This window comes from Colius striatus, chromosome 9 (assembly GCF_028858725.1).
Source record: "Colius striatus isolate bColStr4 chromosome 9, bColStr4.1.hap1, whole genome shotgun sequence".
Lineage (NCBI taxonomy): Eukaryota > Metazoa > Chordata > Aves > Coliiformes > Coliidae > Colius > Colius striatus.
Window position 1 is genome coordinate 4872500 of NC_084767.1, and position 25291 is coordinate 4897790.

The 25291-nt window shown below is 58.7% G+C and overlaps 1 protein-coding gene across 1 annotated transcript in view; it reads left to right on the top strand.

The window, feature by feature from the left end:
- ABLIM3 (actin binding LIM protein family member 3) overlaps positions 1-25291 on the top strand; it is a 53844-nt gene that overhangs the window by 19813 nt on the left and 8740 nt on the right. Inside the window, exons 2-9 of the mRNA XM_062002128.1 lie at positions 11656-11796; positions 14239-14422; positions 14798-14910; positions 18030-18156; positions 18262-18355; positions 22569-22656; positions 23533-23591; positions 23968-24039. Coding sequence (XP_061858112.1) covers positions 11656-11796; positions 14239-14422; positions 14798-14910; positions 18030-18156; positions 18262-18355; positions 22569-22656; positions 23533-23591; positions 23968-24039 — 878 coding nt within the window. The remainder of the gene's footprint in view (positions 1-11655; positions 11797-14238; positions 14423-14797; positions 14911-18029; positions 18157-18261; positions 18356-22568; positions 22657-23532; positions 23592-23967; positions 24040-25291) is intronic.

Genomic DNA, 25291 nt, shown 5'->3' on the forward strand with positions numbered 1-25291 from the left:
CCTCAAGAGGGACCTGTTCTGGCTTTCTGGGCCTGGATCCAGCATCTTAGCAGCCTCCCGTGTGAAGAGCTGATGTGCGTGCAGGTGTCTGCTCGGGGCATCCAAGTGTGCGTGTCCCCTGGGGCGGGGGGGCAACCTCTGTCAGCTGCTGGGGCAAGGGATGGGGAGGAGAGAAGAGCTCTGGGTAGTGCACATGCTCTGGATTCAGCCCCTGGGGATGCCTGTTCAACTGTCTGTACCCTCCATCTCTCCTTCAGCTCACACACGCGTGCCTCTCACCCCTCTCCCTCATGACTTCACTGCTCTGTTTTCCCTGAAAGCAAAGTGAATTGCTAGTCGCCTGCTTGATGTGCAGCTCCAGCCCTCCAGCAGCGTGGGCCAGGCAGCCCCATGTGCCACCACACTTAGGCTGCCTCCCACACCAGCCCAGGTGCCCCTTGGGCTGCTGGCCCTGGGAGCTGCAGGGTGCCTCAAGGTGACTGAACTGAGCCCTTCTCAGCCCTGCACATACTGTGAGGAGTGGCTTGTGGCACTAAAGACACCGAGTACTCAAGCTTGGGGTGCAAGTGCCACGTGCATGGGCCTCAGCACGACTGTGGAAGCGCAGTGGAACTGGGATGTGGTCCAGCTGTGCTGTAGGGATGCCCTGGAGGCTTGCTCATGGGGAGAGCAGCTCTGATCTGGTCCTCACCACCCCTGCTGCACCTGATATCTGTGCAAGCCAGAGTGCTTTCCTGGCCAGGCTGCTGTTGCTGAGGGCAGGGAACTGACATGTAGCCATCAGATGTGTTTCCTGCATGTTGGAGGAAACACCTCACTTCCTAGCACTGCTAGTTCCAAATTGCTGGTAGGAGCTTTGTGTCACTGCAGTGGATCTGGATAGCAGTTGGATGGCCAAATGCTGGGGAGCTGCACCAGTAAGGAGCACCCCTGCCCAGCCCAAAGGCTTGGGGCTACCGTGGCTGAACCCAGGCTCTGGCAACCAAGAGCCTCGGCCACCCCAGGTGCTGCAGCTGGGGCTGACCATGAAGCTTCACTTCCCAGTTCCACCATCAGGGCAGCTCCTCCTTCACAGGGCCATTCTGAGACTCCTGTGTGAGTCTGACTTTGTGTCAGAGCAGGGCCTGAGCTTCAGGGCTGTGGCTAGCTAATGTCCTCACAAGGATTTTAAGAGGAAGGAGGAAAATAGCCGCTTGCCTTGCAGAGGTGTGGAGCATCCTTACTCCTGCCTGGGAATTGGGCAGTGGGTGCTGGTCTCAGCTATCCTAACAGAGCCACCTGAGACAAGACCCAGCAGCAACCCTCAGGTGCTTGGGCATGTCATCCCCTCCTGTCTCACACAACTCCCTGCTCTGGGCTCACCACCTGCCCTGGGCAGCCATGCATTGCAGCCATTATTAATTCAAATGCAATCTATCTTTTCTCTTCCTCTCCCCAGGACCTGCTAAAATATTCTCAGGGATAATAGGGAGGGGAATTAAATAGGTACTGTGAAATTTGAGCTGTGCCTTTTAGAGATTTATTGCCGTTCCTAGAGGCTGTGATTCCCTGTTGAGTACCACGGCTGCAGCCCCGTGCTGGGTGGAAACAGCACGGCTGCCTGGGAGCCTGGGCATGCCGTGGAAGGTGGGGAGGCAGCTCTGAGGCATTTAGCCTGCACCAGGTGCTGGGGGATCTCTCTTCTGAGCTGTCAGATGAGGCAGAACTCCTCATCTCTGACCTGCACGGTCATCTGCAGTGCCTGGTGTCAGTTCTGAGATGCAGCCCTGATGGGACAGGTGCTCTGGGTGTGATCCTGCAGGTTAGGGTGAGAACAGCATTGCTTGAGGAGGGCAGCTCCTGGTGCAAGCACAGTGCTGGGAGCAGAGGCAGGCAGCAGACAAGGGAGTTTTGCCTGCAGCTCTAAGGGCTGTGCCTAAGACAGTGACCTTGGGAAGAGCAGCCCCTGCCCTGCCTGTGAGGAGGGAGTCCTGGATGCCCACTCTTCCTTTTCCCACATCACCCAGTTCTCTTGTTACTCCTACACATTGTTGCTGTGGGGGGAGATATGTAAGGTGGGGAGAAGCTGGCTCATGCAGGGGGGCTGAGCATCCCACAGGCCCTTCTTGGAGGGGATAAAACGGGGGGAACTGCCTGGTGCTGTCAGTCATTGCAAAACATCCCCCCATCCTGGATGCATGCAGCTGGGGGGCATCTTGGGCCTGGCAGGGGGACACAGGCTGCTGACCTCCCTTGGAGGTCCTGCCTGCACCCAGTCTGGGGGTGTGCAGAGCCCAGAGCTCTGCTGGAAGGGGCTCCCATGAAGCCTGCAGACAGGCAAACGTGCCAGCGCCAGGCGGCCCGGCTGCAGTCGCTGTTCAAGGAGATCTCGTTGCCATGACAAGCTGTACAAGTATTATCTGGGAAAAAAGACCCCAGCAGTGCTGGAAGCTGGGAGAGAAGCAGCCAGCACAGAGGGCACGTAGGTACCACTCAAGCCATGTACTGGCACATGTGCAAGCACGTGTGTTCAACCACACAAGGTGAACCCCTTCTAACACACGATATGTGCCAGGGCTACACCCCCGAGTCTTCTTGCCTTGCTCCACCCCCCTCCTGAGCTCTGTACCCACCAAGCTGCCATGCACAGAGGTGCACAGCCACGGTCCCTGGCCCCTCATCCTTCTCCAGACCCTGAACAGCCATCCCAGCAGGGCCTTTGCAGGAAAGGGAATCACAGTCACAGAATCTCAGAGTGGTGGGGGTTGGAAGGCACCTCTAGAGACCATCCAGTCCAGTGCCTTGCTAAAGCAGGTTTCCCTCCATCAGGTCACACGGGAACGTGTCCAAATGGGTTTGGAAACCTCCAAAGGAGGAGGCTCCACACCCTGCCTGGGCAGCCTGTGCCAGGGCTCCCTCACCTCAACAGGAAAGAAGTTTTCCCTTGTGTTTAAGTGGAACTTTTTGTGTTCCAGCTTGTGCCCAGCACCCTCAGTCCTGTTACTGCACGTTACAGGGAAAACAGTGCCACCCCATCCTCCTGACACCCACCCTTTAGGTATTTGTAAGTGTTGATGAGGACTCCCCTCAGTCTTCTCCAGGCAAAACAGCCCCAGATCTCACAGCCTTTCCTCCCCAGAGAGATGTTCCAGCCCTCTCATCATCTTGGTGGCCCTGTGCTGGCCTCTCTCCAGCAGTTCCCAGCCCCTCCTGAGCTGAGGAGCCCAGAACTCGACACAGGACTCCAGAGGAGGCCTCACCAGGGCAAAGTAGAGGGGGAGAGGGGATGGAGTTAGTGAAGGAATAGAGGAGCAGGGAGTAGGGAGGAAGGTGTTAGTGATGCTCTCGGGAGACACCAGCTCATTGCTGCAGCACTTGCCACAGGCTTGTGCCTACCAAGCCCTTTGCTTCTCCATTTATTTCATAGCAGGGACTGGGGAGTGACAATTAAACTTGAAAGGGCTGTTCTGGAAAGCCCAGTGCCTGTGAGCAAGGTGCTGCTACCAGGCTGAGAGCATGAGTCGCCAGGGGTGCAGCCCAGCTCCAGGCACCCACCCCGGGGCACAGCTCAGGCTCTGGCTGGGGCTGTTGTTCAGCCTGTGGCAGGGTGCTCACCCTCCTCCTTTGCCTGGTGAGTGGGGAAAGGACTTCTTTCCCTGGTCCATGGCTGGCTGCAGCCCTGCAAGTGAGGTTGCCAGGCCCCTGGTTTGTTCCCCATGGTGCTCCCTGGCCGCTGCCAGGCCGGATGATCCGGGGTTGTTAGAGTTCCCAGTCCTGGGCAGCCCAGGGAGTAGCTGTCAGGCTGGGGAAGCTTGTGAGCACTACACAAGGCTTTCTGCTGTCACACTGCTCTGCGCTGAGGTCTTCACATTTCCCTGCAGGTGCAAGAACTAGAAGGGCAACTTTTTCCTCTTGAGACTGTGGTACAATGACAGTTGCAGCAGTCAGTGCTTTCAGCAAAGCGAGGGTGTCCTGGGACGCCCTGCCCTGCACACCCCTCAGCCCTGCTGGCACTGGGGCTGGGTGGTTGGCAGAAGGGTTCCCAGGGGGCTGCAGGTTTTGGTAGGGGAGGAGGTAAAGCCTGCTGCAGCCTCAGCAGGCAGTGGGGTGTGCTGGGGCAGTAAACATCCTGCAGCAGGCACGGGCAGCTGCCAGCAGCCAGGTCAGTGCGGGGAGACGGTTCCTCACTTCCTCAGCACTTGCCTTTGGAGAACAATTTCCATGAATGCAGCCAGAAGCAAACTCTGTTGTGCAGGCAGGGCCCTGCTATCCACTGCTGATTCTTTTTCCTTTTTTATTCCTTTCTCTTTACCCTTCTCCTTTGTCTCCTCAGACTGTGTTTTTGACCTCCCTCCTGTTTCCTTTTTGAGCAACAGCAGTGTGTTCTCCCACGGACCAGCTCCCACCCTGGCACATGGTCCTTTGCTATGAGCACAAGGCTTTGGGCACTTGGGCACCTTCCCACCTCACTGGCCAGTCACAGCAGCTGCCACCACTTGAGTTTGTGTGACAGTGACAGTTTGCTGCTTCCTCCCAGGTCCAGCCTGAGGTGAGCTCTGGGGACCCTCCGCAGCACTGGGAAGCATCCTGCCCCCCCCAACACTGCCTGCTATGCTTCCCAGCATGGTGCTGGGAGCCTGGGGAGCAGAGCAAGGGGAGCTGCTGGTTCTGCCTGCTCCAGCCCTCTGCATGGGCAGCAGTGCAGAGCCCAGTGCTGTCACCTCAGCGGGCTGTGCCCACTCCCCATCCTTCACCTGCCATCCTGCCAACTTAGGGTCTGAGGTTCAGATCTGCAGTAAGCCCCAGAGCCAGGGGCTGGAGTGAGGCCAGAGAATACATTGGGGCTCATTACTCCTGTGTCCTGGAGTCCTGTGTCTACTTGATGCTCCCCAGCTCAGGAGAGACAGGGAACCTCTGGAGAGAGGCCAGCACAGGGTCACCAAGGTGATGAGGGGACTGGAGCATCTCTCTCAGAAGGAAAAGCTGTGAGACCTGGGGTGGTTTTGTCTGGAGAAGACCAAGGAGGGACCTCATCAACGCTTGTAAGTACCTAAAGGGTGGGTGTCAGGAGGATGGGGCTGTAGTGTCCAGCAACAGGACAAGGGATACTGAACAAAAGCTGAAACACAAACAGTTCCACTTAAACACAAGTTAAAACTTCTTGTAAGGGTAAGGGAGCCCTGGCACAGGCTGCCCAGGGAGGATGAGCTCTAGGGGTCCCTTCCAAGCCCCACCATTCTTTGATTCTATGTTTTGGAGCCTGTTGCAGTGGCATGGCCCAGCTCTGAGCCCTCCTGGGACAGGCTGGGCTGGAGGGGGCACAGATGGGCCAGGCAGTGGCACACAGGGAGCAGCACAGGGCTGGCACCTCTGCCCTGCATCCCTGACCTACCTCTGCAGAAGAAGGACTTGCAGTGAGCTCAGCTGCTGTTCTGCAGCCACATGCCCATGCTGGGTCTGGCCATGCCGGCTCTACTGCTGCCAAGCACCCATGTCTTGTTTGTGTCCTGCATCCCGCCGAGGGAGTGACAGCAGTGAGGGCACAGCGTGAGGCAGGTGGAAGCAATAATTGGTCATGATCTAATTAGGGAAGCCTAGGGCTAGATTAGGAGCTGTGACACAGTGGAGGGTTTTTAGCTGTAAGCCACAGATGGCTCTGCCTGCGAGCTGGGAGAGGAGAGGCTGGCATGGACATGCCAGGGGTTTGTAACCCTGCCTGTATGATGCTTGGTGCCACTAACAGGGCTGTTTTCTGATGGCTTGGAAACACTTCAGTGCCTGGTCCGTGTAAGGCGGGTGGTCCTCGTTGCTCCCAGCCCCTGCAGTGCCTGCTCCCTGCCTGCCCCAGCTGCCAGTGCCCTCCCAAGCATGGGACAGCAATGGGTGCCTTGCAAACATCGGGAGGAGCACCCGGAGCCGCTCCAGGCTCAAGCTGTCCCGCAGCAGAACATGGTACCTGCCCTCAGCCTGTGCCTTTATCAGGAGCACCCAGCCTGCACTGGCTTGTCAATACTAGGTGAGGAGTCGTGACATTTCTGAATTTTACTGGAGGGAAAGATCAAAAGAGATCCTTTTTACCTCCTTTATCAACATGACTTTTACCTGTGGAAGCGTGGTGGAAAGCAGTGGCCAGCTGCCCGAGATGGCCATGCAGATGTCATGGCAGGTGTCTGGTTTGCCACCGAGCTGAGCATCCCAACTGTTGGCCCCTTATTTCCAGGGTCATTTGGCTGATCTGTCAACTGGGCCACCAGCACTGGCATGGCAGGGTGCACGTGCCCACACTGTGCCCCTTACCCAGCTATCTGCTGCTGTAAGCCCCCTCAGCACCTTTCACGTGATCATAGAATCACAGAGTGATGGAGTTGGAAGGGGTCTCTAGAGATCATCCAGTCCAACCCCATGCTAAAGTAGGTTCCCCTCCCTCAAGGCACACAGGAACATGTCCAGGCACGTTTGGAAACCTCCAGAGAAGGAGCCTCCACACCCTCCCTGGGCAGCCTGTTGCAGGGCTCCCTCACCCTTACAGGAAAGAAGTTTTTCCTTATGTTAAAGTGGAACTATTTGTGTTCCAGCTTATGTCCGTTACCCCTTGTCCTGTCTCTGGATGCTACAGAAAAAAAGTGTCACCCCATGCTGTTGACATCCACAAGATGCCTTTCCCCACCATCACCCTCAGGGCAGGGAGCTGGAGTGGACGAGCAGCCATGGTGGCTGGAGCAGGCTGGGGTCAGGGGCAGCCCCGTGGGCTGGCTACCGCTCTCCCCCTTCCACACGCAGCACCAGCATCAGCTGACTCCCAGCCCACCTTCCCTTCCTGCCCAAGGCATTTTTACAGCTGTGGCCGAGCTCTTTGGCCACTGAGGCCAGCAGGCAGGAGCCCTCAGCCCTGCTGCTGATGAGAATCCCATATCCCGCAGCCGCTGGAGCTCCCACCCTTCCTCCCCGGCTGCCCTTGGGGCGCAGCGCAGCTCCTGCCCGGAGGGGAAATCCTCCCCCTCAGCTCCCACGGGGCTCAGAGCCAGACAGGTCACCCTGCATCCCTGCTGTGGCAAGAGGATCTGGGCTGCAGCCTGCCAGAGCACCACCTCTTTCTCCCTGCATCCCAGGGGAGATTTCTTTCGCGTCCTCGCTCTGTGTCCCCAGCCCGGCACACTGTGTCCCATCACCGGTGCTTCACCCCAGCCTCTCCCTCAGCCTCCAGTGCTTCCAGCAAATTCCTTTCTGGCCAGTCACTGCCTCCCATCAGCCTTGATGCCTCCAGGGCCAGCGTGCTGGTAGGGCTGGGCTTCCTCTTCCTGAGCTGCCCCAGCCCTCGCCACGTTCCCAGCCCCCTCCTTGCCTTTGCCCACTGCCATGGCATCAGCCCTTCTCGCAGGAGGGGACAGGAGGGCAGGGGTCTGCCAGCTGAGCTCGGCCTCAACGTTCAGGTGTCCAGTGGGATGCCCAGCTTCCTTCACCCTCCCCTCAGCAACTGCATCCCGCGTGCAGCCTGTGCCATGCTGGTCCCACCACCCCCAGTGGGTTTTGGGGAGAAGCTGATTTGGGGAGAGGGTGATTTACATCCCCAGTTATCACAGGGAGAGTGCAGAGGGTGACTGCAATGAATCACTCATGGTGAGGCAGTGGGAAGGGATGGGACACAGCGGCTGCTGGAAGGAGGCTTAGCCCCACAGAGGTGTAAGGACTCCTAACAGCATTGTCTGCCCTGACACCCTCCTGCAGCTCCCCTTCACCAGCCAGCACCCACCACAGCTCCCCCAGGCATACATGTGGCACCCCTGGAGCTGCACCCCACGGTGAGCACCCGCTCACTGGCACCTCACTGCACACACAGCACCCACCCACCTCAGCTTCCCACCATGGCACTGCCTCTTGCTATTAATTAAAGGCAGAATGCTTTGCTTTTTCACACTCCCCTTCACCTGTGGCTCTGGGAGCATTGTGCAAATATTAATTACTGGTAATTAATTAAACCAGGCCTCCCCATCCCCCTGTGGAGATGCTGTCTCGTAAACACACTGACAGCAGACAGGGCGTCAGGGCAGGCTCCCCGAGCTGGGCGGGAGCTTCCAATTACCTGTTGCTAATGATGCAAACCCCACATGCAGCAGTTTCTATCTAATTGACCTTCCTGGAGAGCTGCTGGGTTGGGAGAGGGAGATGGGTGGGAAACTAGCAGGGCCTGGTCTGATCCCAGTAAGGGATTATGGATGGATCTTTATAAATGCCTCTGGGTGCCCTGTTCCCTGCAGCTTGTGCTCCTGGAAACTTGGTCTTGGTTTGCTGCTGGTGAGGGCTGGGGCTGCCTGGGTAGGAGGTGGGGGGCCCAGGCAGCTAGTGGAGCTGGCTTTGTGTCAGCTCTTTCAGCCCTGAGCCACCCTGGGGGCTGTGCCCTGTTATTTGCATTGGTGTTGAGCTGCCATCTCCCAAAGTTAGATGGGGTTCATCTCCCATCATTTACCCCTCCTGAAGGGCTCAGAGTGTTTCAGAGGCAGTGCAAGGGTTCAGCACTGCCCTATCCCACTGCCTCTCGTGCTGGAGGAAGGCAAACAAGGTTGTTGACCCTCCTGAAGTGGAAGGTGAGTGCCCAGGGAATGAAGGAGGGGAATTGCCTGGGGATGCACGGCAGGAGCCTGCAGGTCGCTCACTGTGGTGGCTTGAGGGATCTCTTGGGTAAAGTCCCTGCACCTTCCTGGGGCACGGAGCTCCTCTGCACAGCCTTGGATGATGTCTGAGGGCATCACCTCTCCCCCCACCCATGCTGCAAGCTGCCTTGCTGCTGCCCAGCCCTAGGGCTGCGCTGGGCACCGATCCCTGACCGGAGGTGCCACCTTAATCCGGATCAGTGGGACATCCACTGGATGCCCTGTGCAGTTCCCTGCCCAGCCTGTGGCCCGGAGCAGCCCTGGGGAGCTGGGCTCTGGACAGCCCTGGGTGCTGCGTCCTGGAGCACACGGTGCCGGGTGCTGAAGGAAGCTGGCTCCATCTCCCGCTCTGCACACAGCAGCAGGAGCGAGCTGCTGTGAGATTAAGGCATTCCTAGGGCAGCTCCTACCCCCTGGCCCCGCTGCTGTATCTCAGCCTGTGAGGCCGCTAATGCTACTTACATTATTACTGGATTATGTTGGTGTAATGGGCTTTGCCCTGCTCAGCTGTCCCCCTGCTCAGGGCTGTTGTGATGTGTAATACTTCCTGAGCAAGGCCACGAGGCGGGCAGCTGCCTGCTGCAAAACAAGCAGAGCCCCAGCAAAACAATGCGTTAATGTTCCCAGAGCAAAATTCCAGCGTGGGCCGGAGGTTAATCACAAATCAGGCAGCTTTTGGCACGGTGCAGAACAGAGCTGGCAGGCGGGAGAGCGGTGGTGCCCCGAGCCGGGACCTGACCCATCTCCATGGGTACAAAGAGGAGTGACTGTAGCAGCTTCCTCTCTGCCAGGGGTGTGAGGCAGTCACAAGCATCTCTTCCATCCTCCTCTTCTCTCTTGCCTTCCCTCCCATCAGCCCTGCACTGGCAGGGCTTGGTGGTGTGTTGCTATGGACACCACGAAGTTTCCCCTAGAGACCAGAAGCCAGGAATAAGTGATGCCTGCATTTTCTGACATTGATTTTTTTTCATTTCTCCTCTCTTTTTTTACATTTTTATCCTAAATGTTTGTTTAAGTGTGGATTAATTCCCAGCCTTTCACCCCACCTCCCTCCTTCTCTGTGTGGATTGCCGTGGCTATGTCCCAGGGTTTGGCTCCTGCTTCGTTGCCAGCGAGGGTGCGAGCATGGGGTGCGTGGGAGGAAGTTTCAGTGCTGTAACTTGCTCTGCTGGAAACCCCTACAGAAGGGGTCCCCTTTATTTCAGCCTCAAGAGAGCCTGTTGGGCCCAGACCTTGGTCCCCCCAGGCTGCTTCAGAGCTCATGGGCAACCATCACCAGCAGCTGCTGTAATGGTCCTGGGACCCCTCTTCCCAGGGCTTGTCCCTCCCTGCAAAACAGGCCTGGAAAAGCATGGATGGGGGTACTGATGCTGGGAAAGTGACAGTCAGTGTCTAAGTGATGCTTCTATAGTATGAAGCTTCTATAACTTCTTTAATTCAGTGCCCTGCTCCCTTCACTTCCATCCTACATATTTGCAACCTCAGAGTGATTTGGATCTACACCAGTTAGTGCCTCTGCTGGTCTGAGTTCCAGGCCTGCCTCCTGAATAGCTACTGTTACCCTTTAGTACCTCAAGTACTTCTGTTGGCCTCTGAGAGCTCTTGGCCTGCAAGAGCAGGATCAGGAGAGAAGCCCTAGCAACTCTTGGAAGTTCACATCAAGGCTGGAGCCTGAGCTCTGCAGGAGAGTCAGCCCATTTCCCAGGGGTCAGCAGTGCTGCGTGTCCCTAGAACGTGTGTCTGGGCACTTGGCAGGTGGGATGGGAGTTTACTGAGACAGTCTCAATGTCATTTTAACTTCTCACTCTTTGCCTTTGAAGCCAATAATGGGCTGTTTCTATTCCCTGTCACACGATCTGCCCCACGGTGAATGAGGAGCCTCTCTGATGAGCGATCTCCTCTGTCCGGTGCCCCTGCCTCCCTGCTCTGCAGAGAGTTCACATACCAGGTTTCAATCAGCTGCTTCTCTTGTTCCTGGGAATGCAGCACTGGGTCAGAAAGCCTCTGGTCCATTGAAATCCTGCCCTTTACTTCTCGAGTCGCCCAAATTGCGGCTCCCTCTCTGAAATCTTACAGCAAACAAGTCCTTTGCTGCTTCACTGTAGCGGTCAGCGTGGTGTCAGCCAGCCCAGAGCTGCTGTGAGCAGCCCATGCGCTTGCAGGTGGGGCAGAGGAAGCGAGACCCGCTCTTTAAAATCTTTTCCATGTGTGTTTGGGGATTGTGCTGAGGCAGCAGACAGCCTCTCTGCGCCGTATGGTTCCTCCCCTGGAGCATGGGGTGAGGCTGCAGAGCATCAGCCCTTCGTGGTGGTCTGCAGAGCTGCTGCAGGGGGATGAGGAGCGGAGGTGAGTCCCAGGAGCGGCTGCAGCAGAAGGTCGGCTCCACGAGAGCTGTGTGCCTTTCCATGCCCTGCAGCTCCAGGAAGGAGCAGTGGGGCCAGGATGCTGCTCCTCACTGAGGAGGTGAGAGTCCCAAACACTCAATTGCTGTGATGTTTGAGAGCTCCTTGACAAATTACTTCTCCAGTTCCTAACCAAACAAGTGGAAGCTCCAAAACAACAACAGTTTCCTTCCCATGATGCTGCCAAACCGGTGCTTGCCAGCGTGTTTCTGAGCAGGTCAGCAGTGAGGCAGGACTGCCTGAGGGCTGAGCAGAGCAGAGATGGTGGGTCCCTGTGCTGTGCTTCTGCACCTGCTTAGGAGACAGGAGGGCATCTGAGGAGCTGCGCATGGCTTTGGGGCGATGGTGCAGGTGACCTGGTGAGCAATGCAGGGACAGAGAGCAGTGCCCATGAGCCAAACATGGGGAGTGGCTCTTCTGGGGAGGACTGGGAAATCTCAAATCCAGGCAGGAATGTGCCTCCAGCTCAGGGTCACTGGGACTGGCACAGTCTCACTGTCCTTTACCCCTGCAATGACCTGATGTCGCAGCTGCCCAGCTGACATCGGTGCCGTGATGCCTGGCTGCGTCCCGAGTGCTAACAGACTCTTCCCCTCTCTCGCCTTTCTCTCCCTCCTTTCTGCCAGCAGTTCCCTATCAGCAAAACCCCTACCCCTCTGGGAGCAGCTCCACCGTCATCCAGTGCTACCGCTGCGGGGACACCTGCAAGGGCGAGGTGGTGCGTGTCCAGAGCAATCACTTCCACATCCGCTGCTTCACCTGCCAAGGTAGGACGGTGCTGCCCAAAGAGGCCAGCTTGCCCCACAGCCCTGGCTGCAGTCTGGAGATCAAAAGGCTGGGGACAGACCTACCCAACCCACTGAGCTGTGGTCCCACTCCTGATGACAGCAGGTTCCCATGGGGGTGGATGTGGGGTGGTACATGGGGCTGGCACGGCACAGGCTGTGCCCCTGCATGATGCTACTGGGAAGAGGGGTGGCTGCCAACTACCCTTGAGCTGCCTGAGTAACGACAGCTCGTGCTGCCCTGGTCCCAAACATACCCACAGACCATCTGTGACCATCATGTCCTTCAGCCGCCTGCCCCAAACTGGGAGGAGGAGGTGTTGCCAGCCTGGCTCAGAGGCAGTGAAGTGGGGGAGATGCCCAGAGTGTCTCCTGGCAGAGCTGGGGCAGGTGACAAATCGCTGCCACCCACACGTTGGATGCTGTGGGATGCAGCTGAGGCATGGCAGCCCCCCAAGGCTGGCAGAAATAAAGGAGAGAGGTTGCCTGCATCCTCCCTGAGCACAAGAGGAGAGCTGCAGAGCTGTAAAAGCTAACGGCCCAGAGCTGGTGCTGAAGGGCTCCTCAGAGCGTTTGTTAGAGCAGCCACTCTCAACCAGGCCAGTAGCTTCTTGTGTAGGCAGGAAAGCATCCCTTTACCAGGGCCTTTTAAAGGTCTCTGGTCTTCCAAGCTCCCAGCACCTTGTGTAATTAGGACATAAATCCTAGTCCCCTTGGCCATGCTTCACTGCTCCTCCCTGGGGAACAGAGGGTTTGGCTGGAGGGGACTCTGCCCCTGGGCTATCACCACCTCCACTGCAGCCCTGTGCCCCATGGCACGGTCAGCTCCGTGTCTCTGGGAGGGGATCTGAGCCCCAGGCTGCCCTTGGGGCTGACCTACACTTGCCATGTGCCATGCTGAGCCTCCTGCTCCTTCCCAGCTTGGACACGCAGGATCCAGCGGGAGCTCCACATCCAGACAAAGAGCTCAGACAGCCACTAGCTTCAAAGAGTCCAGGAGCCAGCGGGGAGAGCTTGGCAGTGCTGTTGCCTGCTTTCCAAGTGAAAGGGAATAAATAATGAGAGGAAATCCTCCTGTCTCACCTTCCCTCACAGCTCTTACACGTTGCCATCTCCAGCTGGCTGCCGGCTCCCGCGCCAGCCCCACGGCTTGTCCCTGAATGTCCCCAGGCACCTGGCACAGCTGGGGCAGCCCCTGGGGACGTGTTATGGGTCCCACAGCAAACAGGGCTCTGAACTGCCTTGGTTTTTCTTGCTCCCGCTCCCTGCTGCTGTCCCAGAGCTGATGGCACATCCCTTGGCACCAGGGCAGGCACTGGCAGGCTGTTTGGAAGAGCAGAGACTGCAGAGCCCTTATCTCCCAACTGTGTGCCAGCAGCTCAGGGAGCAGCTTTGCCAGGGGATGAGAGGAGCCCATGCCTTTGGGAGAGGAGGATGCCTGTGGCACGGGCTGGCACCCAGGGGCAAGGTGTGCAAGGACAGGGCAGAGCAGTGACTGGGGGTGAAGACCAAGATGGGCTGAGCCAGCAGGTGCTCTGTAGTTCCTCCTCCACCCTGTCACCTTGCAGGATGGTTGATGGACAGGGTGCCACTCCTGAGGTGCCTTCCAGGGTCTGATGCTCTTAAAGTCTCTCTGTGAGTGAAGAAGATGTAGGAGGGAAATGGCAGCCAGGGCCAGGGCTTGCCACGTCTCCTTGGATCACGCTGATGGGCTGTGCACCACCCACGGTTCCCACAGCAGGGAAGGAAGTGAGATTGGGCTGGACAACTGTGGAAAAACAAGCAGTGAGAGAACCAACCCCAGCGTGTCCCAGGACCTGTTCCCATTAGGGCACGGCTTCATGTCAGGCCAGGGAGCAGAGATGGCTCATCACGGAGAGGGCCATGCACCAGGGTGTGGAGAAGACCCCCAGCTGCCCCCAGGGCACGGCTGCTCTTTGCCAGTCCTGCTCTCAGCTTCCTGACACCGTGTCAGATGGAAGGACTGAGCCTCATGCAGGTGCTGTGGGTCCAGAAGAAGATGCCAGAGCCCTCCCAGGCAATTTGTGGATGAAGAGCCGGGGCTGCAGGGGTTTCCTCTGGAAGCACTCAGCCCAGGCAGCACCATCCTGCACCCGCCGCAGCCCACCACTGACACCTGGTGGTGCTGGGGAAAGGCCCCGGCGTATCTGGTGGCACTGGAAACCTTCTGAGATGCCTGCAGAGAGCTGTGTCTTCACAGAGCAAGGGCGCTGGCAGGGGTCTGGGCAGGAGCAGGGCAGTGCCATGGCTGCACCCAGCACTGCACACAGCCAGGGCACTGGCAGGGGTCTGGGCAGGAGCAGGGCAGTGCCGTGGCTGCCCTGAGGGTGGCAGAGGTGTGCTCAGAGCTGCCCTGAGCCCCGAGGGCTGCCCCGCTGATGGGTGAATGTCCTCTCCCCGCAGTGTGTGGCTGTGACCTGGCCCAGTCAGGCTTCTTCTTTAAGAACCAGGAGTACATCTGTACCCACGACTACCAGCAGCTCTACGGCACCCGCTGCGACAGCTGTGGGGACTTCATCACCGGAGAGGTCATCTCCGCCCTGGGCAGGACCTACCACCCCAAGTGCTTCGTCTGCAGCACCTGCAGGTGAGTGAAGCCATCCTGGCTGGTGCAGGGCCCCCGCAGACACCCTGTGCAGCCCTCAAGCTGTGCCCCAGGCAGGGGGCTGCCCAGAGCCCCAGCTGTCTGCTCAGCACCGCAGCAGGCACCTCCTCTGGGTAAACCCTTGGGAGGCAGTGCAATGGCTCCAACCTTTCCTTCTGCAGCCTGGGGACCTGCCTTAGTGCCTCCATCCTGCTGCCCCAGCACACACTCGCTGCCTCCTCTTGTAGCCCTTCCCAGAGCCCCTCTGCTCCTCAGTACTGCAAGTCCTGCCGGGCCCTGGGCAAGGAGCTGAGGGGCAGCGCCAGGCTCTGCAGGGAGGGGAGTGACTCACGGCTCCCCACCTCTCGTTGACCACAGGAAGCCGTTCCCCATCGGAGACAAGGTCACATTCAGCGGGAAGGACTGTGTCTGCCAAAACTGCTCCCACTCCCTCATCAGCACCAAGCCCATCAAGATCCACGGGCCCAGCCGTAAGTCCCGCTGCGCTCGTGTTCCGTGATGGCTGCGAGGAGAGAGGCCATATTTCCGCAGTGGGATGGGCTGTGGGGCTGGTGTGAGGCACTGCACAGAGCCAGGGGTCTGAACAGGAGCAGGGCAGTGCTGTGGCTTCACCCAGCAGTGCACAGAGCCAGGGCGCTGGCAGGGGTCTGGGCAGGAGCAGGGCAGTGCCATGGCTGCATCCAGCACTGCACAGAGCCAAGGCGCTGGCAGGGGTCTGGGCAGGAGCAGGGCAGTGCCATGGCTGCACCCAGCACTGCACACAGCCAGGGCACTGGCAGGGGTCTGGGCAGGAGCAGGGCAGTGCCGTGGCTGCACCCAGCACTGCACAGAGCCAGGGCGCTGGCAGGGGTCTGGGCAGGAGCAGGGCAGTGCCGTGGCTGCACCCAGCAGTGCACAGAGCCAGGGGTCTGGGCAGGAGCAGGGCAGTGCCGTGGCTGCACCCAGCACTGCACAGAGCCAGGGCATTGGCAGGGGTCTGGGCAGGAGCAGGGCAGTGCCATGGCTGCATCCAGCACTGCACAGAGCCAGGGCGCTGGCAGGGGTCTGGGCAGGAGCAGGGCAGTGCCATGGCTGCACCCAGCACTGCACACAGCCAGGGCACTGGCAGGGGTCTGGGCAGGAGCAGGGCAGTGCCGTGGCTGCACCCAGCAGTGCACAGAGCCAGGGGTCTGGGCAGGAGCAGGGCAGTGCCGTGGCTGCACCCAGCACTGCACAGAGCCAGGGCATTGGCAGGGGTCTGGGCAGGAGCAGGGCAGTGCCGTGGCTGCACCCAGCAGTGCACAGAGCCAGGGGTCTGGGCAGGAGCAGGGCAGTGCCGTGGCTGCACCCAGCACTGCACAGAGCCAGGGCATTGGCAGGGGTCTGGGCAGGAGCAGGGCAGTCCCGTCCCGTGGCTGCACCTGGGATCACAGGGCACCACTGGTTTCGGAAACTCCCTTGTGACCTGTTTGTGACCTGGGCAGGTGCTGCCAGCTCGGCAGGTGCTGTCTGGGGCAGTGGGAGCTTTTGGAGCCAGCTTGGCTGTGAGGCAGTGCCTAGGTGTGCCTTGGTATTCAGTCTGTACACAAGTGCCAGCCCTACCAGCCCTACCACTGGTGTGTGCCCAACACTGGCGTTACTCACTGTCTCTGCAAGCACTGAAAAGCCTCTTAACACTCATTTCCTTGCTCTGATGAGCCCAAGCTAAGGCTCAACAAGAGCTGGACAGGGTTGATTTGGCCATGCTTTTGATCCCATGTTGTTCCTTGGGATACCCTCCCTTCATACTATGCTTCAACCCCCACATTTTCCCTTGCTGCTATCTCTCTGCCCCAGGCCCCTGCAGAGCATCTAGTGGGTGCTGTGCTTGGGGCTGGTAGAGCTGATAGGTCCATGGGAGCCCCTTCCCCCAGCTCTCACCATGGCCACTACAGAATGTGGGGAGAAACTTCTCACATCTTCCTCCATCAGCACCCTGAGCTGCCCAAGGGCAGGCTGTGAGCAGCTCCTAGCACCCACTGTCTGCCCAGGCAGCAGGCAGGGGAAGGGCAGTGGCACACTCTGCCTCTCCCCTGCCTTTGTCCCCTTCCTGGGCTGTGGAGCAGGTTACCCAAGGCACCATGCTTTATCCATAGGCAGCAACACACAGCAGCTCACTGCTCACATGTGCCCTGGCAGTGCCAGCAGAAGAGGTGGAGGGGAGGTTTGCCAGCTGCAGCCCATGCTGGAGCACTCTGTGAGGAGAACATCCCTAGAAGGATGCCAAGCCTCTCCCTGCAACCCCAGCCCTGCAAGCAGCTGGAAAACAAGCAGGACCCGTATATGGGAGGGAACAGACCCCAGCTCAGCCAAGCTGGCCAGCCTGCATTTGCCAGGGAGCAAAAATCCTCCCTGCTTAGCTTTGTCCAGCGGGCAGTGCCTTGGTGCAGAGCTGCCCGGGGATGGGCTGAGGGGAAAAGGCTGCCTGCTCAGGCTGCCTGTGCAGTGCTGCTGGTTAAGGAGAAACCCCATCCGGGCAAACCTGCTGCCCAGGGGGAGCAGAGGTCAAGGAGGAGTCAAGGTCAGGGGTCTGAGGCCCATGTGCTTCCTGCTCCCAGCCTTGACGGGAGCCAGGGGAAGCAGGGAAGGAAGGGAGTGTGGTAAATAGCGCAGCGGGGCCGCAGGCGGCTGCTGGAGAGCACGGCCCTTCCTCTGCTGCCAGACGCTGCCCAGCGCTCTTGCCCCGCAGGGAAGCCCCTGGGGCCAGCGTGGCCTCTGCAGCCCTCAGAATCACAGAATGGTGGGGTTGGAAGGGACCTCTGGAGATCATCCAGTTCAACCCCCTGCTAAAGCAGGTTCCCCTCGATCAGGTCACACAGGAACGTGTCCAGGGGGCGTTGAAATCCTCCAGAGAAGGAGCCTCCACACCCTGTCTGGGCAGCCTGTGCCTGGGCTCTCTCACCTCAACAGGAAAGAAGTTTTTCCTTGTGTTTAAGTGGAACTTCTTGTGTCCATTACCCCTAGTCATGTCACTGGACACTTGAGAAAAAAGTGCCACCCCATCCTCTTGACATCCACCTTTCAAGTATTTGTATTGATGAGATTCCCCCTCAGTCTCCTCCCAGCTGAACAGCCCCAGTTCCCACAGCCTGTCCTCATAAGGGAGATGCTCCAGTCCCATGATCATCTTGGTGGCCCTGCGCTGGACTCTCTCCAGCACTTCCCTGGCCCTCTTTAACTGGGGAGCCCAGAACTGGACACAGACTCGCCCTGGCTCAGTCTGGCTGCCACAGGGAGCCCCAGCCCGTCGCTGGGTGCCAGTGGTGCCTCAGGGCTCCCAGCTCCAGCAGCAGGCTTTCCTCCTGGCTCCTTTGCTGAGAATGAATGTTCCAATAAAGAAGCAATTCCCCATAAAGAAATGGTCCCCAGGAGGCTGTCCCAAGATCAAGGTGTTTATAACCACAGCATCCCCTAGAAAAAGGGTCCTGTGGGGCAGGGCTCTGCTCTGGTTGTGAGGGGTGAGCCAGGTTACACAGCCAAGGTGTCTCAACGAGTGCCAGCAAATATGAGTGTTCCTGCCAGGGAGCTGTGGTGGTCCCACACTCCCCCACTCCCCTTTCTGCCCCTCCAGACTGTGCAGGCTGCAAGGAGGAGATCAAGCAAGGCCAATCCCTCCTGGCCCTGGAGAAGCAGTGGCACGTCAGCTGCTTCAAGTGCCAAACGTGCGGGATCATCCTCACGGGCGAGTACATCAGCAAGTGAGTGCCACATCCTGGCAGCAGGCTGGGCTGTGCCCCTGGGGCTGGGGCTGCAGCAAGGGGGTGCCCAGCCCAGCTCACCCCCTTCCTCTCCCTCTCCCAAAGGGATGGTGTCCCATACTGTGAGTCTGACTACCATGCCCAGTTTGGCATCAAGTGCGAGACGTGCGACCGGTACATCAGCGGCAGAGTGCTGGAGGTGAGTCCTGCAGCCACTTTGGCCCCCTCTGTAAAAGGGACCCTGTGTGTCCTGCCTGGAGGTGTGTAGCCTGGGGAGGTCTGAGAATTCCACCCCCCTGCACCCTTACCATGCTGCCCTTGATCTCTAGGGGCCATGGCTCTCCTGCAGCAAGTGCATGGACACAGTCTGACCACCTTCTCTGGAGGATGGGGTGGGGGAAGGAGCATCTCTGTGCTACAGGTTGTTGGAGAGGTGGCTTTGGTACTGGAGCTCCAGAAGCAGCCAGAGCCTGGGTGTGCTGGAGTGTATCCTGAGCCCAAGATGTGGGAACAGTAGCCTTAACCAGCTGCTACCATGCCCAGCTCTGGAGCGTCTCCACTGTGCTCACCCAGCCTGAGCGCATCCCTGTGCAGGCAGCCTGCCTGTTTCCTTGGAAACACATCCAGCAATGCTGCCTGCTGCGGAGCCTGGAAGGGGGCTGCAGCACCCTGCCCATGGGCAGCCATCCCCATGGCACATCCCTCTGCAGGGCAGCCACAGGGCAGGAGTCCCCTTCCCTCAGCTGAATCCCAGGGGGCTTTGCTCATCATGCTTCTGGCCGGTGGGAACTGCTCTGACAGAGGCACCGAGGGATGCAGGGGTCTCACAGTGATCCCGCAGCAACACCTGGGTGCAGGGGGGTATGGAGGGTGTTTTGGGGAATGGTGTAGCTGCACAGCCAGTAAGGGGCTTGTTGCTGGGGAGGGAGGGACAGATTGATCCCTCAGGGCTGATCCTTCCCATCAACTAGGTGATCACATCCTGCCTTTGGTCCTTGCTCTTAGAGGTGAGGTGTCCTGTCATTGATTCTACCCTAATGTTTGTAGGGGGAAAAAAAAACAGACAGAAAATTCAATCTGATGGTAAACTAAAGGCTCAGGAGGCATAGAGAAAGATGTGAGAGTGAAGCCTGTGGTGATTTTTTTAGCCTCCCTGCTAATACTGTGGAGCCAGGCTGTGGTGGTGTAGAGAGGCAGAAATGCTGAAAGCATGGTCCTGAGACCTTCCCTTCTGCATGGCTGAGCGGGAGGGAAGTGCTCCTGGGGCAGCACTGGCACCCACAGCTCTGCCATCCCCAGCCAGCAGCGCCTGGAAGCTCTGTCCCAGAACCAGAGGCACTGTAGCTCCACAACAAGCCACACCGCAGGTGCTGTGGGCTGGATTGGTAGTGGCTGTGTAGATCTCCAGCATCCTGAGAGCTGTTCCAGGACACCTCCAGCCTGTGTCGCTCACAGCCTGCCAAGAAGTGGTTACCTGCTCTGGTCCTGCCAGATGGGCTGGCCTGAGAGCTCCCAGCCTGGCCACAAAACCTCTCCTGAAGCTGGACCCCGGTGCCAGGAGCCCTCCAGCATCATGTCCCTCATCAGAGAGCTGTCTTTGCCTGGGAAGGCTTTCTGCTGACTCCAGGCTTTGGCAGCAGTCCCAGCGTGAGCTCAGCACTGCAGCGGCTGCCGTGGTCCTGCTGCCCATCCTGGGGCTGCTTCATCAGCAAATGCCTGAATGGGACAGGGTGAAGCCAGAGGCTCCTCTGACATGGAATCCCTGCTGCTGCTCCCCCAGGTAGTACAGGCTGGATAACCTCATGCCAGGACAGAGCATCCTGAGCCAGCCCAGCCTGGCACGCGGGCTGGGTGTTATACAGTATGGACAACAGCCACTTCACATCTGCACCTTGCTGCCTGTGCCTGGCCATAGGAGCCCTCCTTGCACAACAGGGCTCCACGGGCTGCAGGTAACATGGGTTGGCACCAGAGTCCCCGTGGGCAGTGCCGAGGTGCTGCTGTGGAGCCGAGAGGGCTGCGGGGTTTGGTGCTGGAGGGCTGTGCCAGGCGAGCACCATGGAACCTGCGGGCACCCCTCGCCTCCCCACAGCCAAGCCCGAGCCCTCCCCAGGGACATGCTTGCTCACAGCATCGCATCAGCTGGAAAAACAGAGCCTTTCATTGTCTTCTCTGGCAGAGCATGAAATGGAAAGGGAGCCTTTAAGTAATTTGGGGCCTTGAGAAGCGTTCCTGTGCTGTCCTGGCAGCCCCTGGGGCTGTGCAGCCAGCCTTGGGTGATTAATGAGTCTTTAAGGGACTCCAAGTGATAACAAGCAGGTCCCTTCCCTGGCAGCCTCTACCAGCCTTGTCCAGGCTGTGATATTAACCAGTAGGAAGTGAATTAGGTTTGTACTTGGTGTGGAGGGAGTAATGGGTGGTTTCTGGAGAGAACCCAGTGGTTTGCAGTGAAAGTTGGCCTGAGCTGATACACACCTCTGAGGGAGCAGCCTCCCCCTCTGCCTCAGCTGCAAACATCCCCTTTTGGCACAGGCTGACCTGTGACAACAGCCCATATAGCCTAGAGAGGAAAAGATGTATATATATGGGGCTTTTTTTTCCTCACTGTCAGCACACCAAGCCTTTTAGGGTACTGAGAGGGTGCAAGAGCACCAAACCCATCCCAGATTCAGAGAGGGAGTGGGGAAGGTGGTCCATGAGTCAGCAGGCCCCATGTCCCCTGCATTAGCTGTCTCCAGATGGGAATACAAGTGCTGGGAACTGTGGGCACACTGGCATGAAGTGTGGCAGAGCTGGGCTTTACCTGGGCTATTTTTCATCTCTTTTTTTCCCCTGTGTTTATGGCTATCTCTTCCAGCTGATGCAGCTCAGAGATCCTGCTGCAGAGATCCTCCTGGGGCAGAGCAGGAGGAGCTGGCCATCCCTGGAGCAAAGAGCATGAGACACGATGAGCCTGTTGGCACAATGTCAATGACAGCTGGGGGTCCAGCTGAGGCTTTGAGGGGTGCAGTTGGTTTGGGAGAAGCATAGCCTGGAAGCAGAACGTGTGTTTGCTCGGGCTGGTGAAGCATTCAGTGCAGCCTGTGGGTGGGGGGGCTGCAGCCAGGCTGGGGCTGAGGGTGGCTACTTGCTGGGGCTGCCATGGGAGCCTTCCCCATCTCCCCAGAGTCAGAGGGTGCTGCAGCCTTCCCTGCTGCTCCTCTGCCTTCACAGCGGGTGCGTCTCTGCAGCACCCCCCAGCGGTAACTTTCCCGCTGTGTTGTCAAGCTTTTGGGTGTGAAGTGGGGATGTTTGGGCTGTGGCCTCACTCAGGCCAGCCCAGGAGCTGCCTGCTGGCACAGGGAGTGCCTGGGGCACGGGGCTGTCCCCACATTAGCTTGGGGTGCACTGCAGAGAAAGGAAGAGTGGTCCAAACTCTCCCACTCATCTCCCTGCCCACCCCAAAACCTTCCACTCGTTTTTGTGGTAAACTGGAGAGGAAAAGCCACTGGCTGCTGTCTGCACCTTGAATTCCAAGTTGATTTACATGGACAATCAACCAGCAGATTACCAGTTGATCCTCCCTGTGCCAAACTGGCTCCAGCCCCATCTTATCCTAACACCTTTCTTCATCAGTGAGAGCCTCACCTTCCCTCTGCTGCCTTAAATTATCCTTCCTCTTCTCCTGGATTATTATAGGAGTAACATGTTCTCTGGGGTTAAGCCCTAACAGCACAGCCCAGATTCCTCCTACCAGGAGCCAGCTCTAGCCTCCCATCTCCCAGCCCAGAGAAAAGAGCCTGTAATTGAAGCACCAGCAGCCCCTCTGAGTGGAAGCAAGCTGGCAATTAAAGCTGTTCTCCCTGTCAGAGAGCAAAGGGAGCAGCCCAGCTCTGCTCAGCAGGGCAATGGCATGTCACTAGCACTGAAGGTTGGGCATGGCTTCACAGGAGGAGACATTTCTTTAGGGAGAGGGGCTGGTAATGATAGCCAGGCAGGGTCTGACAGCAAGAGGAGGCCTGTGCTCTGTGAGCTTTATCTCTGGGGCCCTTCTTCTGCGCTTTACTGCTTCCCTGCTGTGGCATCCTTACTGCAGAGGGGCTCAGTTGTTTCCAGAGTGCAAGGATAGTTTGTTAAGGGTGAGGTTTGTAAGGGCACTTTCCTTAGGGGTTTAAAACCTCCTGGCCCTGCTTTCCTGTGTGTTGGACAGTTCAAGGAGAGCAGAAAGTTCCCAGTGTGACTTGCAGTCCAGTGAGTGAGAGCATTAGTGATGAAGTGGCCTCTGGTTTTCTCCATATGTTGTTTTGCTTTCTCAGCCACCCCTGGGCAGTTTTGCCCCATTTTGATGCCAGGGCTACTCACCCTCGGGGATGCAAGCAGGGCACCGTGTCCTGCCTTGCTCAGGGGCCCCTCTTCTCCACTCACCCTTGCAGGCTGGAGGGAAGCACTACCACCCCACCTGCGCCAGATGTGTCCGCTGCCACCAGATGTTCACTGAAGGAGAGGAGATGTACCTCACAGGTAGGGGAAGGGGGGTCCCCTGGGCATGGACTGGCTGTGTCCTGCTTTGCTGTGTCCTGCCATACTGTGTGCTGCCTCTGGGGTGTTTGGGATGTGGGTCCTTATTAAAGGGTCTCTGTGCAGCAGTGCCCAAGTCCCCTTCCCTGCTGCTCCTCAGCCCCTGCGTTGTTCCTGGGCTGTGCAACAATCATTTCTCTCCATGAATCCTTCCCTGCCACTGACCTGGAGGAGACCTTGTTCCTTGTTGGCAGCTCTTTGCTCCCTGCAGGTCTCTGTGCAGAGTTGGGGAGTGCTGCTGGGCAAACCTGGATGTGTGCCTGGCTTGTGCCCAGCACGTAGAGGCTTCTGTGCCAGGCTTCTGCCCTCCCCAGCCCCAAGGGAGAGTGGGCCAGGTCCCTCTCCAGCTGCCCCGCCCAGGTTACACTGTAAGCAGCACTGGAGGGGTAAGGCTGCTGTTTGTCACAGCCACATGGTTTGGGTTTGCTTTCAGCTGGAGCTCATCCCTGCCTCGAGCTACCTTAGGGGGCATTGGCAGTGCACAGAGAGGGTTTGCTTTCTCTCAGTAACCTGTTTTCTCTCAGTGACCTGTCCATGCCTGTCACCCCCAGTCACTAATGATCCCATGGGTGGCAAAGGGGGAATTGTGCACTGAGAGAGCCAGGGTGGGGGTCCCAGCAAGGTTGGTGGGCAGCAGGATGAGTGTGCTCAGCATTCATCCTGGGGCACGCCTGGGCAAAGCTCGCTGGCTTTGGTGGTCCGGCCCAGAGCTGTGGGAGGCTGTGGGTGTTGTAGGGTCAGGACAGGACTCCTCCATGGCAGGGGAAACTGGATGGTAGCAGTGGGGAGCTGAAACACTTTCTCTTTGCTGTCTTGCAGGCTCTGAAGTGTGGCACCCCATCTGTAAGCAAGCAGCCAGAGCAGAGAAGAAGCTAAAGGTAGGCAGGAGGGTGAGGGGCACCTCTGAGAGGCGACGCTTCCCGGATGATGCTGCCCTGGAGTCCCTGGGGTGGCTCCTGGGGCTGGCATGAGCTGTCCCCACTGCTGCTGCTCCCTCTGTGCCCGGCTGGCCGTGGGGTCAGCTGCCCACTGGGTCTCTCTGGGCCGCTCGCCTGCCTCCAGCTCTGGCCCCGGAGAGGCCAGGGCACAAAGCTGGACGGCAGGGCAGCCTGCAGCAGCCACGGGCACCGGCAGCGAGGGGGTGACAGGGCAGAGGAGCTGCATCTTGAGTGAAATCCAGCCCCAGCAGTGTGCCTGCTCAGGGGTCCTCCCTCGCTGAGCCCTCACCTGTGCCCTGCTGTTGTGCCTCCACAGCACAGGAGGACGTCAGAAACGTCCATCTCGCCCCCCGGCTCCAGCATCGGCTCCCCGAACCGTGTCATCTGCGTAAGTACAGCTCTGCCCCCGTGCCCACGAGGCACACGGTGCTGCGGCCCCAGGGAGGGAGCAGCAGTGCCCAGCGCTGCTCTGCAGGGTGAGGTGTGCCCTGGGGACAAGCCCAGCGTTTGGGGACAGGCAGGGACAAGCCGTGCCCCCTCTGCCCAGTGCCATGCTGTGCTGCTGCTGCCATTGGCACAGACCAGGAGTGCTCAGAGGGGCACGGCCGCACGCTCACAGCTCCTCTGCTCCTTCCCACTGCTGCCTCTTGGGCATCTCCTCTTACCTCTTCCCGCTGCTGGGGTGATGGTGGGCTCTGTCTGCTCTGTGCTGGCTGCACTCTGCGCTCCAGCCTCCTCTTCCTTCTCTCCTTCTCTTCCTTTCCGTCTCTCTGTCTCTGTCTCTCCCTCTCCCTAGGCTAAAGTGGATAATGAGATCCTTAATTACAAAGACCTGGCAGCTCTTCCCAAGATTAAAGCCATCTATGAAGTGCAGCGTCCTGACCTCATTTCCTACGAGCCCTATCACAGATACACGTCGGATGAGACGCTGGAGAGATATAGCTATGGGGAGGTACTGAGTCCCAACGTGCCCAGAGCAGGGCCTCAGCCTGGGGCCACGGGGAAAACTGCCTCCAGTGGGAATACTGCAGGGAGGCAGGATTGTGGGTGAGACCTCTCCCAGAGGCTCCTCATCACTTGGGCTGGAAGGAGAGTCTTGGTAGAGCAAGAAAGAAACCAGTGACCTTATCAGCTGATGGCAGCACCGTGCCCACAGTGTGCCTTTAGGATGCTGAGTGGGAGGGGATGGCACCCTCGGGAGGGATGTGGCAGGAGGCTCAGCCATGGCAGCCTGCAGCAGGAGAGAGGAGGAGGAGGGCAGGCAGCACACGTGCATCCCTCTGGGATGGAGGGGCAGACCCGTCCCGAAGCCTGGCCGCTGGCGGACAGCCCCTGCTGGCCACCCAGCCCCAGCACGGCGTCTCTGGGGCACGGCAGGGCTGCCCGTGCTGGGTGCTGACCCACACACAGGGGAAGGGGGCTTGGGCACTGCGTTTTTGCCAGTGTGTGGTGAGGTGTTGCCCAGGCAGCATGTGGCACAGGACCCACTCCCACAGGCAGGCTGGGGCTGCTGGGTGATTTCAGGACGTCCGTGGAAGAAGAGGGTCAGAGCAGCTCGCACAGAGGTGGGGAACCCAAAGTGGTACTGGAACAGGATTCTGCAAAGGCCAGCAGCAGCAGCTGTTCCATCTCCTGAAGCT